At 33.5% G+C, this 17,213-nt stretch overlaps 3 protein-coding genes across 6 annotated transcripts; 2 read left to right on the top strand and 1 right to left on the bottom strand.

The window, feature by feature from the left end:
- Positions 1 to 1,945: 1,945 nt before the first annotated feature.
- On the bottom strand, positions 1,946 to 6,804 carry LOC120162378 (neutral/alkaline invertase 3, chloroplastic-like). The gene is given in 10 exon segments (XM_039172535.1): positions 1,946 to 2,230; positions 2,233 to 2,292; positions 2,295 to 2,403; positions 2,794 to 2,842; positions 2,925 to 3,418; positions 3,796 to 3,875; positions 3,878 to 4,006; positions 4,098 to 4,263; positions 5,298 to 6,099; positions 6,682 to 6,804. Coding segments are annotated over 9 exon segments (1,950 nt in total). The 5' UTR covers positions 6,009 to 6,099; positions 6,682 to 6,804; the 3' UTR covers positions 1,946 to 2,078.
- Positions 6,805 to 7,804: 1,000 nt separating this feature from the next.
- On the top strand, positions 7,805 to 10,884 carry LOC120161860 (40S ribosomal protein S15a-1-like). 2 transcript variants are annotated; one of them, XM_039172070.1, is made up of 4 exons: positions 7,805 to 7,810; positions 9,614 to 9,767; positions 9,988 to 10,148; positions 10,602 to 10,884. In XM_039172070.1, the coding sequence occupies exons 2-4, from the start codon at positions 9,635 to 9,637 to the stop codon at positions 10,698 to 10,700; spliced, it is 393 nt and encodes a 130-aa protein (XP_039028001.1). In that variant the 5' UTR covers positions 7,805 to 7,810; positions 9,614 to 9,634; the 3' UTR covers positions 10,701 to 10,884. The 2 variants fall into 2 exon arrangements, with proteins under 2 accessions (XP_039028001.1, XP_039028000.1); XM_039172069.1 differs by lacking the exon at positions 7,805 to 7,810 and adding an exon at positions 9,106 to 9,215 and having other exon boundaries at positions 9,608 to 9,767.
- Positions 10,885 to 13,338: 2,454 nt separating this feature from the next.
- LOC120161887 (chromatin structure-remodeling complex protein BSH-like) lies at positions 13,339 to 16,444 on the top strand. 3 transcript variants are annotated; one of them, XM_039172097.1, is made up of 10 exons: positions 13,339 to 13,580; positions 13,689 to 13,777; positions 14,098 to 14,192; positions 14,335 to 14,400; positions 14,503 to 14,550; positions 14,703 to 14,786; positions 14,895 to 14,933; positions 15,029 to 15,111; positions 15,195 to 15,257; positions 16,196 to 16,444. In XM_039172097.1, exons 1-10 carry the CDS (start codon positions 13,531 to 13,533, stop codon positions 16,293 to 16,295), a joined length of 717 nt encoding a protein of 238 aa, XP_039028028.1. In that variant the 5' UTR covers positions 13,339 to 13,530; the 3' UTR covers positions 16,296 to 16,444. The 3 variants fall into 3 exon arrangements, with proteins under 3 accessions (XP_039028028.1, XP_039028027.1, XP_039028029.1); XM_039172096.1 differs by having other exon boundaries at positions 13,340 to 13,580; positions 14,329 to 14,400; XM_039172098.1 differs by lacking the exons at positions 14,335 to 14,400; positions 14,503 to 14,550 and having other exon boundaries at positions 13,341 to 13,580.
- Positions 16,445 to 17,213: the final 769 nt, after the last annotated feature.

A 17,213-nucleotide genomic window follows, 5' to 3' on the forward strand; every position in this document is an offset into this window, starting at 1 on the left:
AGACTTTTTCAATTAACAAAAAGATTTCCTGGCAGCTAATAAAAATCAAAAGCAACATGTAACCACCAAGTATAACTCCTACAATGATTGCAAATCCCTCCACCAGACTTCAGCAAAGCCTTATATATACACGCGATCATTGAATGCATCATCAATGATCGGCAATAACGGAAAGTTGATACGACACGTCTCGCATGCATGTGTGCATAAATTCTTATCCATCAAAGCAATCGTCCAATAATCGCACAAGAAACATATATTTATTACAAACTTAAATAAGTTAAAGTCGTAAATGAAAGATTCAACATAAATATCAATTCAACCATTTGTTTAACAAACAATTGACAAACACATAGAGAATATCAACAGCCAAAGCAGGATTCAACTGATTACAATATATCCTAGTATCATACAACATTCTAAAAGCAAAAGCTATCTTAGATATTAAAATCAGAAGTAATTTCGTTTCATTTTTTCTTGTGCATTTTCTGAGCATCAAAACATGGATTAATCTTAAGGCGAAATGAATACATTTGAAAGATATTAGAACATTGGGGGGGGGGGGAATTAAAAAGGAATTTTTACTCTTCAGTTCGCTTTCTTCTATCTTTGCTCCCAATATCTCAGAAATCAAACAGCAATTTTACCATTAAACTCGGTTTAAGAGATCATAGGAACAAAATGAACCGTAGACTATTTTAATTTCCTCCAACATTTCAACAAGGATGAACAGATTATTTAGGGCAAAAACAACAATATTTGATCGAAAACAACTTTGAAACATACACCAGGAGAAAAAAAGGCTAAATAAAAATTAAAGAATACCTTCATTGATATCATAAAAACGGTTACACTGAAAAGGAAATAATAGGTGGACCAATGGAGGTGCAGATTCCAGATAATAACAATAATAATTACCATTATTTAACTTTTTTTGCCTTTTTTAGGTTTTGAAATTTCTTCTATATTTTTCGGATGGTTTTCTTTTGCCGCCATTTGTTCTTCCCTCCTCTGCCTGTTTGACCGTAAAACCGTCTTTGCTGCAGTGACGCGTGAATTGCAACAACGCCTTATACAACCATCTTCATCAGGCCCACGTCACCTACCCGTGGCCCGTTACTGATTTTTCTATGCCCATATTTGAATTTGGCTCAATTGGTTTTTTATAAAAATATTTTATTTTAAACTAATTTTTATCTATTTATAATTAAATTTAAAATAAGATAATAAAATTTAAATATAATTGGATTTTAACTATAAATCATGTCCAATAAATTGAACTATAGTTCATATTAATCATGAAGATTAGTATGCAGAAACAATCATAAGCCTTATTGTTCTTTAAAGATATGGTCTTTAAAGAACCTTTAAATATACGGAAAATTTAACGCATGTTCTCAAGTTTGTTCTTTCATGAAGTTATGAACTTTATATTCATTTTGGTTGCTTCGAGAATGTCGCAAAGTCATGCGAGGGCTGTGTTGGAGCCGTGAATAGGATGCCAAATCGAATCAAATTAGATAAAATTGAATTAATTAAAAAAATAATTATTTTAAATTTTTAATATTTTTTAATTAAATCCTTCCCTAAAATTTTAATATTTAGTCCAAGTTCTCACCGGTCGAACTGATTCTATACCGGGCCAACATCTCGCCGTGTTAATATACTACACAGAACCAAACATCTTACCGGATTCAAGTCTAACTCGTCAATGTCCAACATCCAAAAACATCAGTGTCATGATCATGAAGAACAACTCCATATGTGTAACGTTCTCATGATTTACAATCAAGTCTTTGACAGAGATTCAGTATGTATGTATATATATATATACACACACACGTACATATACGACAGCTTAACAAATGAACCGTTCCAATTGTCCGTAGAAGAATAAAATATGTTTCAAGTACTACCTATTATACCCCAAGTCAGAGAAACGATCTTTACCCAAGTATTCGGGTACATGAATCTGGTGGTTGCACCACCTATTTAGCTTTAACAGCCAATTCCAAATTATGGCCATTAGAGACAAAAAAATGTAACCATAAATCAATTATGCATACAACTCGGTTACCTCACACTATGTATGTCTTTTTCGAACTATTTGGGCTACGTTTCCTTCTCGGTTTACCGGTGATCATGCAGGAGAAGGCATTGACAAGCTCGGAATCCTCTTCGGTTGTCAAAATTTTAGCTGCACTCGGGTCCGCCAGTAGAAGTTTGCCACGAGAAATCCTGCAATAGACCAGGTTTGGAACAGTCTCGATTGTTTTCCGATGAACCTTGCTTTTTAGTATCATAGTACTCAGGCCATTTGTCCCTGGATAAGCGTTTCTCAGCAACTGAAACAGCTTTTGCAGCAATTTCGGGTCTATTCATCTTCACGCATGCAACTGCGAGCTGTATGATGGGATTCGAGTATCAGAGTTTCATCAATTGGTTGAAAAGCATACACCCAAAAGCAAATTGCTTTTGATTTGCAAAACATTCGATATATTATATTTTAATATTAGCTATAAATATGCTAAACATAATCAATAATACAACAATACCTACGGCTAAAAGTCAGCCAGACTGGTATCTACAAATTACAAGCCACAACCGACCAAATATCGACAGCATCAACAATTTTCCTCTATATATATGCACATCTATAACTTGGATGGTCATTTACAACTACATAGGGAAGCCTGAAGACCCCTCAAAATTTAGAGACGTCGAATGCAAACCTAAGATCCGGATATTAACAAGGAAATTTAGAGAAATTAAATGAATGCCAATATTACTAACCTGCCAGAGTAGAGTTGGCCAGGAACCACCATTGTGGTAAGACCAAGGCCTGCATTAAACAAATATGCAATTCAAATGCTGATGCCAACAAAAAAATAAGAACATTATTATATTTAAGGGAGATATGGTACGTGTTCTTCGGATCACTGCCTGTAATTATCTGCCACTCCTGACCTTCAAGAGCTGGGTAACAGATCTTAAATGGCATTTCTGCCACCAAATCCATCCATTTGGCTTCAATGAGATCCAGTATAGCATGTGACTGAGTGGTTGTTGCAAGGCCACTTACAACAGCCCACAAATTTCCAAGAGAAAAGAATCGAAAATCCATATGAGCTGGTTGTAAGTTCCCAATCAGGTAGCCTCCTTTATTAGGCATCCATTCCACCAACCAAGGAGAGATTTGATCCGGATAAATATTGAACTTATTAACGGCGTCATATGAATACTCTTCAGTCTTGTAACGGTAAATTTCATTAAGTTTTCTCATATCAATCCAGTAATATTCTCGGATATGAAATGACAGAGCAACCAGACGGTTATTCAATGCTCGGAGAAGATCAGCCGATCCATCCTCCGGAGTAAGCATTTCACGTGCACACAACAATGCTGAATAGAAAAGTGCCTACGGAAATGCAAAATCATCTGAATATCAGGTTCATTTTCACACTGATTTAAATTCCTCATGCATACAAAGCATGTAATTTGTTATTTTAAATGTCACCAATCCATGCACATCAAAGTAAACATTATATCCGTAAACTCAACCAACTTGCGGCATAAATCAAAGGGAAGCAAGGTATTTATGACAATTCTCGGAACAAATTTTGAAGCACTTTTTCTTGAAATAACAGAAATGTAACTCTCCAACAATAGTGTTTTCTATTTTATCCTATAGGAACTTTTATAAAGAAAAAAATCACGTGCCAAAAGGAACAACAATGTAGGAAACATACAAGATGGAGCCTTACAAAATTGCTCTAGAGGTTATTTTTCATTTACCTGAATTTCTAGAGGGTGTCCATGAATTCCCATGCGGCGATCTATCATACAAGAACCATCAGTAACCAACAATGTAGGAACATATCAAAACCATCAGCAAGGCATAGCCGCAGAATCATCTTGATTCCGGTTTGGACATCAACTCTTTCCTGAACTGAAAGGTCTCCCGAACATTTGCCATATGCTCGTAATAATATAATCCACCACAATCCTGCAATTGAAAGAGGTTGTTCATTGAAGCAAAGTATTTCAATGAATGAAATAGAAAATAGAAACTCTTTCTGGACTTATTAATATTTTACCAGAATCAACAGGTGCTACACGGCCAATAGCTGCCTCTCCAAAATCGGGATCCAATACCTCCTCCGTTGCTGAATCATCACCATCAAGAGGAACTGTGCGCACTTTAAAACTTGCAGGCATCAATCCCTGACCAGGGCTATGACAGTCCATTGTTTTTTCCCAACTCTACTACGAGCAAGTATACAATATATTAAAAAAATAAGGTAAAACCAAGGAGTTTATATCATAGTAGGACTCAAATTCAAACAACTTTACACAAATTTTTCAAATGTATATAGATCCGGATGCATATCGAGAACTGTATGGACACGGATGAAGATGAAACCTAGCCCGCATCTCAATTTGATATTATTGCATATATAGAGTTGTCACGGTGGTTCCAACACAAGAAGTTTGCACATGTGGAATGAAATTTTTAATTGTTCTCATCCACGGCCACTTAAAAGAAGAGATCATTTTGCTACATGAAATAAATTTTGCCATAATATTCTAAGACCATAACCGGAGCAAGATCATTAGAGCCGAATCCTTTAATGATATTGATTAAGCTATCAATTAAAAGATTACATGATCATAGATATAGACATGTTTAAATCCATATTTATACTCACTTTAGCTATTTCTATACCCTCCATTTTTATTGAATACTAACCAAATATAGGAAGATAAGAGGTAAATAAACTCAACGGTAGAAGTAACATCGAAGAGCTTATGTCACCAGATATTTCTTTATCTATAGGAAAACGAGTCACTTGGCACATCTATTTCACCAAGTAGTGCTGATTAGAGAAGTACCTGCTTTCTACTATGGGTGTAACTAGCAAGGTAACAAACAAAGCTTTAGGAATATGTGAACCACTTATAGATATATACCGTAACAATTACGCAATAAGAAAGAAAAGTGAAACACAGATGAATGAATCATCATGAGATTTAATAATGAAAAATAATCATCAAACTTAAATAGAACCAACTTAAAGAAAAAACAGTCACCATATAATGGTGTTGGCAGACCAACCCTAACCTGCTAGGACAATTTTTTCTTTGATCCTAAGTAAACACGCAAAGCACAAAGTTGTCCTTGTAAAGGAATCAGAGGAGAATAAATAATTTACAAATACATTGAAAGATCCACCAAAAAGTAAAATTACCATCAGAAATTGTCAATACAATAATCATACTATTGGATATGAAATTACCTGTAACTGAAGTGTGTGAAGTATGAAGTTCCGAACAATTTCATACTCTCCTTTTAACAGAAAAGCAATACCAGAAGGTATGAAATCACGAATAAAGACTTGGTCGTAATTCAACACATTGGAACATGTGGGATCATTGGCAGCAATAGTTCCTACAGGACTTCCACAATAATAAACCATGGAAGCACGCAGTAACTCCCACGCTTCTTCCTCAATAGAATCTACACTAGCTGCCGCAAAGGTGCTTGTGCCTGTTCCAGCTTTATCATTTGACATCGAGACTTCATTTTCTCTCTTCAATTGCTCAACATCCACAAACTCCAGATTGTTTTGCAAGCTTATTGAACCATTAAGATTAAGTTTCTTTGCATTATCCACAAACCAAGCTGCATTTCCTTCATCTGTATCTGCTCCACCCACACTTTCAGCCTGCTGGCATTTGCAACTAAGAAGCTTCAATCTGTCAATTGCAGTATCCCTACACAAACCACCACCCAGTCGCTTACACCTATAGCTTCCCATTTGACATCGCGACTTACTTGAACACTTCAAGGACTGCAAGTACCTTGGGCCTTTTTTCTCCGCAGACTTAATGTGGAGTCTAGAGTAAAATACTAAATCCGAATTGCTAGAAAACAGATCACTACTTAAAAACTGAGGTACAGCCCCAGATAAAACGTGTCGAACTGTCTCCGAAATTCCCACCAACATGATGCTAATCAAATAAAGGCACTGTAATAAAAGTAAGATCCTTCTAATCAAACAAATCCAGAAGCTTCACTTCAAATCAAGATGCTGAAACCTTAAATCAAAAACAAAAATATCAAAGGATACAATCAATATATACTATATAAAATAGCATTCACGAAAAAACAGCAAGAGGAGGGAAAAAAAACATACGCATGAACATTACATGTTTAGGACCACAAAAGATTATATATAAAAGAATCATGGTAATAATACATCAACTAACTGGTAGAAAGGAAATTAAAGCAAAAAGAAAATAATTTTATGCAGTCAAACTACTCTACAACAGGCCAGGAGCCAAACTCAAATAAAATCATCGATGCAAATGAGGGGAGAAAAGTACAGTAAATTTAGATTCTTCAAAACATTTCAAAACGTTCCAAATAGACAAATGCAGGGAAAACACATTAATTAATTGATCAAATATAAATGAAATCATATATATAGTTTAACTTACACAAAAGCCAATGAACAAAGTTTAAATGAAATTATCAATATCCAGATGAAAGAGAACAAGCCAATAAATTTATATTTTTCGAAGCATTTTAAAATATTCCTAAAATAATACAAACCCCAGCATGCAAACAGCAAACCCATATCGAATTGTATAGAATTACACAGGGAAAAAATAGCTAACCTTAGTGGGTCTGATTCATGAACGAGATGAAAAATCGGAGAGAAAACGAGACAGTTTAGTTATGAAAAAAAAAGATTGGGAAATGTCCCTTTCAAACAATTTGTGTGTACCAAAAGTAATCACGCGATCATTTTGTTGGGTAAAAATAATGGAACCATACAATCATTTTCAAATGTAAAGGAGATGGATATTTGACATGGGCAATCTTCCACGTCTCTATTTCCTTCTTATCATATAACAACAACAGTGGTAATAATAAAAATATGTCTTAATTATTTATATGTTAAATTTTGATTTTTTAAAAAAAAACTACGATTTTTAAAGACTGAGTATTTAAAGAATTAGAAATATTTGAACTATACATTTTTCAAGTCAGTTATTATAGATATTCCTAACATATTACGATTTTTAATTTAAAAATAAAAAAAATTATAAGAAGTCTCATGTAGATATTATAACTTTTACCAAAGACATTTATAATAATTAACAATTTCTTCATATATTATTTAAATATATCTGATTTTCTAAATGTTTAACCTTCATCCTTGTATTTTTTTTCTCAACCTCAAATTTTCACTAATTAAACCTCAGTTGATAGAGCACAAGGTTCTTAACCTTGAGGTCGTGGGATCGAGTCTCATGGAGGGTATTTTATAATTTGGAGGTCTCCTACAAAAATTGTTCTCAACCTAGTATTGGAGGCAGCCTCTTACCTCCCCTTACCCCATTACATATGGGAACAAGGGACATCAATTTTAACAAGGTTGTTGTAGTATTTAACCTTCTATATCTTATGGTAATAATAAAAATGTCTTAGTCATTTATGTGTATATTTTTTTTAACGATTATCCATGTGGCTTGCGATAATGTTTTTGCGATGAATGTATGGAGTGGATTGGACATTGAATGGCCTCAACGTGGAGACTTCATGGCTTGCGTTAGATGGGGATGTTGGAGCATTCACTAAGCAAACTAAACCAAACTGCCATTATAACGTGGACATTGTTGTATGCTTGCATCCAAGTACTATTCATGTTGAATATGTTTCTATCTCACTTGTGCGACGAATGGCAGATGAATTCTAGATCTACCATACTTGTTGAATTTGTTTTGATGGAATCCACTCCCTGTCATTTGTTGCTACCTCAACACTGATGTTTCAGTAGACTTGCAGTCCGGTTTTGGCTCTATCGGAAGCGTGATTCTGATTCGAGCCTACGATGGCTCTTGGCTCACCGACTTCCACAGGAACTTAGGTGTTACTTCACTTTTCCAGGCTGAATTGTGCGGAATCTTCACCGGACTCCTACTCACTTGGACGCAATGAATTGAGCTCTTACAGCTTCAATCCGATAATGCAAAACGATTGAGATCCTCAACGATTCCAACACCGACTATGGGCTTTCTCTACACGTCGAGCTATTTCCTCGCGCCGTAGCCGAAGCAGATGGTACACATATCTCTCATGGATTTCCTTCACAGGAATGACTAAGCTTCACTCGTCGTTCTCCTACACGACTATCCTTCGAACGAGATCTTGCCGCTGACTACAAGAAAAATATCTGCTCCCCCTGTGTTAATTTTTTTAGATAATTGTAAACTTATTTATCTGAAACGCAGCAAGAATTTATGGGAACAATCAGCACAACATCAATCAAACAACAAATCAACCAATACTATACAGAATAACGCCCCTATGTTAAATTTGTTAATCACTAGATAAGGCTTTTGCCTCCCCCCTTATCCGAAAAGAAAAAAGATCAGAGCTTCTCCAATTTATTCAATTTGATTTAAACTTCTTAGTGGCCTTGTTTTATTTTTCAAAATCTCAAAGCTCTATTTTGTTGACAGTAGTGTTAATGGGACCATTTCCCATTACTATTATTTATTTTATTTAATAAAAAGTATTTGACCGGTTTGTTTAATAAAATATAATATAAGAATTTATTGACCACCTTCCATAAAAGAAAATAAGAATTTAAATAAATTTTACTTTTATTATTCAAAAGACAAAAAATAATTTAAAGATTTTTTTATTAATATATGGTAAATACAATGTAATATTTATTTAAAGAATATTCTTAACATTTGATATTGAAGTCTTATACCTCCAACATTTATGATGTTTAAACCAAGAATCTCAATAAATAATAATAAATCATTTACTTCTAAAGTTGTTTGAATCGTACAAATATAAAGATTTTAACTTGAAAAAAAATTATTTGGAAAAAAAAGAAATAAAATAGTTGAATGACTTGAATGATCGACGCTTTTCTAAATCGTATGATTCTAGCGGGCTCGCAGAAAAAAAAAATACTCGCGTGCGATAGTCTTAATATACTGTTAAAAAAATACGTTATCGGTTTTATATTAAGGTACCGCAACGTAATACTTCCCCGCAGAAAACCCTTAACCCTCGAATTCATTACTCTCATTGCAACCGGCAACCGCCCCTTTAAAAGCCAAAAGCCCTAACAGACCCTTCCTCTCTTGAAGCAACCTTGACGCGGCTGCCATTTTCTTTTTGCTTACAGGTAGGCTATACACTTTTTTTTCTTCAGCTTGTAGATCATGAGACTTTTACTTTCGTTCTAATTGAATGTTTGTTATTGTTATTTGATCTTGTATTCCATTCTCAAAAAAGATAAAAAAAAGAAGAAGAAAACTCTAATGATTTGTTGTGGGCTTATAGAAAGTATAGGATCCGTTACCCATTGTTTTTTATGTTCCTAAATGAGTTCCCTTGACCATTTTCCTTTATTTTAGCCTAGAAAAAGAAAAATCTGGGTTTGGTTGAAACGGTTTCCTTGTTTTGATTTTGAATTGCTTACGGTCATGTAATCTGTTGGGAGAAAACATATTTTGATTTGAATATGGTTTAGAAATGGATGCAATGATTATTACTTATTTATTGTAAAAAAATCAGAAGCAGGAGCAGCTTGTATTTGGAAAAATGGTGAGGGTGAGCGTTCTGAATGATGCACTCAAGAGCATGTACAATGCGGAGAAGAGGGGAAAACGGCAAGTGATGATCAGGCCGTCCTCTAAAGTTATCATCAAGTTCCTTTTGGTGATGCAGAAGCATGGTTTGTTTCTCTTATAATCTCTGCCTCTTAGCCTTCACTCTAGTTTGACTCTACGATTACTAGGATTTAGGTGTGTCAAATTCAAGTAAATATCATACATGGATAAGTTCAATTTTTGCAACTTTTTTCAAATATTTAGAGCAACATAGGCTTTAATCTGACTTATAGTGATATGAAAGATGCATAATGTAGATACATGAGTTTTTGATGTGCATTGCAGGTTACATTGGAGAGTTTGAGTATGTAGATGATCATAGAGCCGGTAAAATTGTGGTTGAACTGAATGGAAGGCTGAACAAGTGTGGGGTCATCAGTCCTCGTTTTGATATCGGAGTGAAGGAGATCGAGGGTTGGACTGCTCGGTTACTTCCTTCCAGACAGGTCAGCTAATAAACTTCATGACCTTTTAAACTTTTTTTGTTTAGTTTTTGATGGAAATGTTTTTATAAGAACTGTTGGTAAGTATTATCTGAGTTCAATAAATGTACTTTGTTTTATGAATATTATTATTTCTTATATAGGTTATAAGTGGCATCTATGGTTGTAATTTGTGATCAAGTTGACCTGAACTTGAACTTAAGAAGATAAAAGCTTGATTGGAAATTTAACACTCACTTTTAAAGCACGAGCTTGGTCCAATATAAAAATCGAATTGTATGAGCTTGCTAAATTGAGCTCATTTACTGATGAGTTGGAATTACATGTTATACTTCGAACTTTATTATTTTTGGTCAAGCTCGAGTTTTGTGTTTGGCTTGAGATTTTTGGTTACCGATTAAAATTTTAAAAAGAAGCTTGGTTATATTTGAGATTTTTATGCTTTCATTGTTGCAGTTTGGCTATATTGTTCTTACCACATCTGCTGGAATAATGGACCACGAAGAAGCCAGAAGAAAGAATGTAGGTGGAAAAGTACTTGGCTTCTTCTATTAAGAGACCTAGTATCTGAGAAATCTCATTTTCAGTTGGGATTGAACTCTTATCGAGATGTTGGTATTATTTTTGTAGTTTTTCAGTTATATTTTAATGTTTCGTTTATGTTATTTGCGATTATGAATTGTTCGTTTCCGGATTTCCTTTGGTAATAGTTGAAAGAGTTTTATATTTGGTAATTTCATTCAACTTCTCTTTGGATGGTACAGCTTTCTTTGTGATATGTGCACATATAATCGGTCTTATAACATGCAGACAGAATTGACTTGATTATAGTAACTAAAAACTTAATAATATTATTTTTAAAAGATTATAATAATTTAATAATATTATTTATGATACAAATATTAGCTTATTTATACTCAGGTAAGTTCTTTTTCTTCAAACGTTCCTAATGAGCGTATTAAAAGTAAATGAGGGATCTCACTAGACTTTGTTAAAACATATATTTATTTATATAGGTATAAATTAATGTATTATAAAATAAGAAAAATTACTAACTTCTCTCATTTTTTACTCAAAAAATGAATAAGAAAAATAAATGTTTTTACACTATTTTTTAAAAATTATAGATTGAACGAAAAATGGTTGAATTTTGTTTCACTTCTTTAAAACATTCAAAAGTTGCAATAAACATTTGGAGATCTCTCTCTCTCTCTCTCTCTCTCTCTCTCTTCATTGACTTTTTAATTTTTACCGATATGAATTAGGGAAAAAGATTAAGAAATTCTAATAATTATTTTTACGAAAGATGAATACATGATATAAATACATGAGTTATTGTCACCAATGAAAAAGAAGTATGTATCAGTGATGATCTTTGGTCAGATATTAATTTTAGGTGTCAAAATCTTTGAAACATGAGGAGTGAAGCATAATATAAATGACTTATCGAATTTCAATCTGTAAATTATTTTATGAAAAATAATGATTTTATCCATTAATTAAACAAAATTAGTTACTTTTGACTAATTTTGTTTCTTCATCCAAACATTAGAAAAATATAAAAATATTCTTTTGTAAAATGAAATTAACGAAACAAACGTACCTTTATTTTATTTTATTTTTGAGAAATAAACAAACGTACCTTTAATCTCAAACAATAGGGGACTTTATTTCAATTTTTTTACTGTGATTGTGTTTGGGCCATGTTTGAGATCCATGACCGTATGGTTCAGATTTGAATTGGACGAGCCCAAAAGAGGCTGACGACGAACATTAGGGTTCTTCTGGATCTGGCTGTTACCGGACATATTGGAAAGACAGTGAGGTGGCTTTTGGTTCGCTAGAATGTTTATGAGGGAATTAGAATCTGTAAAAGAATTAGAATTTGTAGGAATTGGAATTCAATTCCATATTCTGTTTGGTTGACAGGAAATGGAATTGGAATCCAATTACATATTTTGTTTGGTTCGCAGACATGTCAAATGAATTTGATTTCAATAATGTAAAATGACAGAATTGTCCTTCTTGTTTTTTTACTTTATTTTAGTTTATTTTACAACTTACATGTAGTAATATATTATAAAAAAATTAAAAAATATTAAATTTTTATTTTATTGATTGATTATTCATTTCAATAAATTATAAAAATCATGTTAATAAACATTATAAGTTAAAATCATCGCAATCAAAATATGTTAATAAGTTACTAAAAGATAGAGCAATATTTCGATACATTTCAATCGGAGTATGTTAATTAGTTACCAAAAAATATACAAAAAACTACTTTTATTCAATATATGAATTAGAAACCCGACCCGACATGACTCAAAATAATAATAAAAATATTTTTATTCAATAAAAATATTGACTTAATTGAAAAAAATTATATATATAGGGGTATTATTGTAATTATTCTTAAATATATAAAGTAAAATTATATATTTTTTCGGGTCGGTCCGATTTTTTTCACCCTAAACCCGAACCCGACCCGAATATCACACTTAAAAAACCCGATCCAACCCGAACAAAATAAAGTTTCACCCGACCCAACCCGAATATATGAATTAGAAATCCGACCCGACCCAACCAGAAATAATAAAAAATTATTTTTATTTAATAAAAACAATGACTTAATTGAAAAAAATATATATAGAGGGGTATTATTATAATTATTTCTAAATATATAAGGTAAAATTATATATATTTTCGGGTCGGTCCGGTTTTTTTCACCCTAAACCCGAATCCGACCTAAATAGCACACTTAAAAAAACCCGACCCGACCAAAATAAAGTTTCACCCGATCCGACCCGAATATATGAATTAGAAACTCGACCCGACCCGAAATAATAAAAAAATATTTTTATTCAATATATATGAATAAATTACCAAAAAATTGATGAGGGTAGTATGATCAAATTTCAATTCCCTCCAATAAGATAATTGAATTCCATCTATTTTTTTTGATGGAATTCACTTTCCCTCATTTGATGGAATTGAATTCTATCATGGATTTCAATTCCCTTGAAAAACTTGAACCAAACATGAGAAAGTGGTGAAATTGAATTTCAATTCTCACCAATTCCAAGGGATTTCATCCAATCAAACGCCGCATGTTGTGTTTTAAGTAAATTAATTAGTGGTATGCTTGTAATTTCTGTTAAAATATCAATTGAATATTTCTCTGTTTCTTCTCTATTTTCTCACTTTTCGAATTTGTAATCTACATTTTCTATCCTTCTTCTTAGTTTGTTCCTTCTCCGTTTCCATTACGAATTTGGCTTGCAACACTGGACTAGCCTAGGCTTTAGAGACTCGAATTCTTTAACGTAATTTGTTTATGGAGGTCGAAAATTAAGGAGGGAAAGTTTGTCTTACGTGAATCAATATGAAATCGCTGGCTTCAGCCTCATGGAAAGCCCCTCTGAAGTTCAGGATGTATGCTCCCTGCTCCTAACTCTTCTTTGTTTCTAGGGTTTTAGGTTTTGAGTCTTTGTTTATCAGGATTAAAAGCTTGATTTGCTAATTTTGAACCAAAAATTGAAGGCCGACAGCCGAGAATTTGATACCCATTAGGTTGGACATCGAAGTCGATGGGCAGCGGTATAAAGACGCTTTCACTTGGAACCCTTATGGTATGCATCAAACCTTATATCGTTTCTCATGAATGCAAGAAATTTCTAGGAACTTCTTATGCTGTGTTTGGAAATTTGGATTTAGATTTCGTTTGTTATATTAACTGTGGGAAAATGCATACATTATGTATGAATCAGTTAAAATATGGGGGCATAAATTTCAATTTCATAAATATTGATTACATTTTCATGTGTTCTATTACGCGATTATACTCTTTTTTAATTCAAATTTATCATTTGAAATCTGAGTTCTTGAACGCCACCTTAGTTGAATTTGCTAATCGAATGAATTCTCGTGTGTGCATGCTTGTATCTAAAAGATCCAGATTCAGAGGTGGTGATGTTTGCAAAAAGGACTGTAAAAGACTTGAAGCTTTCCCCTGGTTTCCTTCCGCAAATCGTTCAGTCCATTCAGGTAACTATAACCGTTTTCTTCCTCTCTTTTCAATCTTCAAAAAAATAAAATAAAATAAAAAGAAGTTGCACTTTAAATCCGATTTGTTGTTTTACTTGACCTTATTCTATTCTTCACTTTGCGTGCTATTTGTTAGTCACAGCTTGCTACCTTTCGATCATATGAAGGTCAGGACATGTATGTCGGTGACAAGATCGTTCCAATTAAGGTTTCTTTCATAAATAAACTACCAAGAAGATTTGTATAAATACTTCCTTTTTCCTTTAATGACTTTCTAACACCTACTTATCCATCAAATGGACTTCATCAGCTTGATCTTCGAGTCAATCATACCATTATTCGGGATCAGTTTTTATGGGTGAGAATTGAAAAATGATTCTGTATCATATCATTATCAGATTCATATCCATGTTGTTGTGTTTTCTCATGCTTGCTCATCATTTATCTTTTATGAGCTTTGCAATTATTTCTCAATGAGATTTTTGAATCTATTATCTTAATTTGTTGTAGGACTTGAACAACTTTGATAGTGACCCCGAAGAATTTGCTAGAACTCTCTGCAAAGATTTAGGCATTGAAGACCCTGAAGTTGGGGTAAACAATTCATTTTCGAAGGATACTCATAAAATATTCATCTACCCTGTTTCATTCTATTTTTCTGCCAAACATATCTTATGTACTTGGTATCTTTATTCTTTGCAGCCTGCAATTTCCTTAGCAATCAGGGAGCAACTTTATGAGGTAGGTATCAAGTGTTTCTACCTTATCTTAGTCATTGATGTTATGAATTGTATGGTCTGGCTGTTCTTATATCGTTTTAATGGTATGCATTTTAGATTGCAATTCAAAATGTAACTTCAGCAAGAGAGAACAGATTAAACAAAAAGGGTCGCCGAGCAGCTGAACATTTCCCTATCAGGTTTTTGTGTTGTTTCCTTTCAATGTAGTAATCATGTTGTGTGCATGTCGATGACATTACTCTCTGTTTTTCCCCTCTCGCAGTAAAGCTAGTGGTGCTGCATTGGACCTGATGAAGTTATTCAGTTTCAGATCAAGTGTTGTTCGGTATGCCCTCTAGATCAATCTCGTGCAGACAATTTTTTATTTTGAGCCTTGAAAAATTGTTATGGTCCATTTGGAAACTGTATTTAAGGGTGAGGTTTGGATTTCAAGATCCAAATTCATTGTTTGTGAATGGTTTTATTTGGATTTGTGTCAAATTTAAAAGGTGCACTAGTGTTTCAAAATACTTCTTGTGCTATGTATTTTTAGAAGTCAGCACAAACAGGACTCTCTTACATGTTCCCATATTAGAATTTAGAAAACATCACAAATTTAAGATTAGTTGAAATATTGAACTTGAATCCAGATTAAAGAATTCATAAATTTAAAATCGAAAGAATATAAATTAATAAAGCTTAATCCACATTCAAATTTAGGCTGCCAAACCCAAACCTTAGTTTCTTCTGTCATGGTAGTTTATGATTTGCATGACAGCTCCATGTCTTAAGTGAAATGATACTTTGTATTTGAGCATCTAATACCTGAATTCCTAAGCACTTTTGAATTGTGTTTCTTCAAATAAGGTAATGAGCTTTTTAAATTTAAGTGTAACATTAACATCACCTTTTGTCGAACTCTTGTCTTCCACTCGTGCTTATGGATTGCATTACCTTTAATGGTTCCATTAAAAGACCTAAAAGATAAAGCCTACCTTATTGCAACCGTCAAACTCTCCATTATACCATATTTCCTAGGGATGTAAAGCAATTGAGTTATGTCGTCGGCAGATTGGTTGAAGTCTCAACATAACCATTGAAATCTTTTATCAATTTGAAAGCATTGATGTAACCTTTTGTTGCATTTTTATTTTCTATATTTGTTTGATAGATGCTCTTTATGTTATAAGTACACTCATGTTTGATCTCTCTGCTTGCTCAATCACTTCAGAGAACTTCTAAAGAAAGATGCTTATGGTTTGCCTTTTGTTTCTGCCGTTTCAGGAAAAGAAAGGAGTGGGATAATTATAAACCCATTCTTGACCTTCTATCGAATGAAGACGTGGATGCTCTTGAAGCCAAAGAAGAGAGGAGTGGTCTGTGAGTGAATAGATGTAGCGTGTATAAAGGATTAAAATTTGATGCACTGTTAGATTATAATTTTATGTGCCAGAAGTGAATTACATATTGACATATCATGATAAAATTTTAGAACAAAACTCATTTTAATTTATTTTTATGATGTGTCATCATCTGTGTTTAAAAAAGAGTCGCTTAAGCGCGATTAAAGCGCTAAGCGACTCGAGCGAGGCCCCTGGCGCTTCAGCATAGCAAAAGCGCTACGAATTCATTAAGCGGTAGTAATCGGCGCTTAATTGCGAGTTTAGAAGATACGATTCTGGGCTTTAGTAGATATGATTTTTGGGCTTGTTTAGGGTTTAGCAGGCTATTAGATTATCAGGCTTAGATCGGCTTTTAATTTAGGCGGGCTAGGGTAAAAATGCGAATGAAATAGCCAGACCATCACGAAATGATAAATGAAAATCTACTGCTCATAAACCTATCTCTAGTAGACTATCTCGTAGATGCTTAGTTGATGAAGATGAGATGGAAGAAGATATTAGAGTGTCTAGTGATGAAGGAGATGGTGTAGTTGATTGGATTTTCAGGCCTTCTGAGGCCCCTTCGTTCTTCAGTTCTTTGGTTCGGGAAATTGGGGAGGTAATTTCTGGTAGGGATATTATGGTTAGGCTGATCCCTAGGGCTTGTAATTGGGAGGCAGACAAGTTAGCTAAGGAGGGGATAGGTTGAATGTCCTTAGTGTTAGTGGTTATGTTTGGTATTTTATTTCGGGTGATGATGTAAATTATAGTTGTATGTAATTCTGGTTTATTAATATATTGAGGTACTCTTTTCCTCCTTCCGCTAGTTGCCTCTTCTCAAGAGGCAACTATGAGGGAGGTTTTTAATGAGACCTCCTATTTCTATAAAAAAAAATGAAGGAGATGGTGTTGTTCGAGTT

Source organism: Hibiscus syriacus, unplaced genomic scaffold (assembly GCF_006381635.1).
Source record: "Hibiscus syriacus cultivar Baekdansim isolate YM2019G1 unplaced genomic scaffold, ASM638163v2 tig00111402_pilon, whole genome shotgun sequence".
NCBI classification, from domain to species: Eukaryota; Viridiplantae; Streptophyta; class Magnoliopsida; order Malvales; family Malvaceae; genus Hibiscus; species Hibiscus syriacus.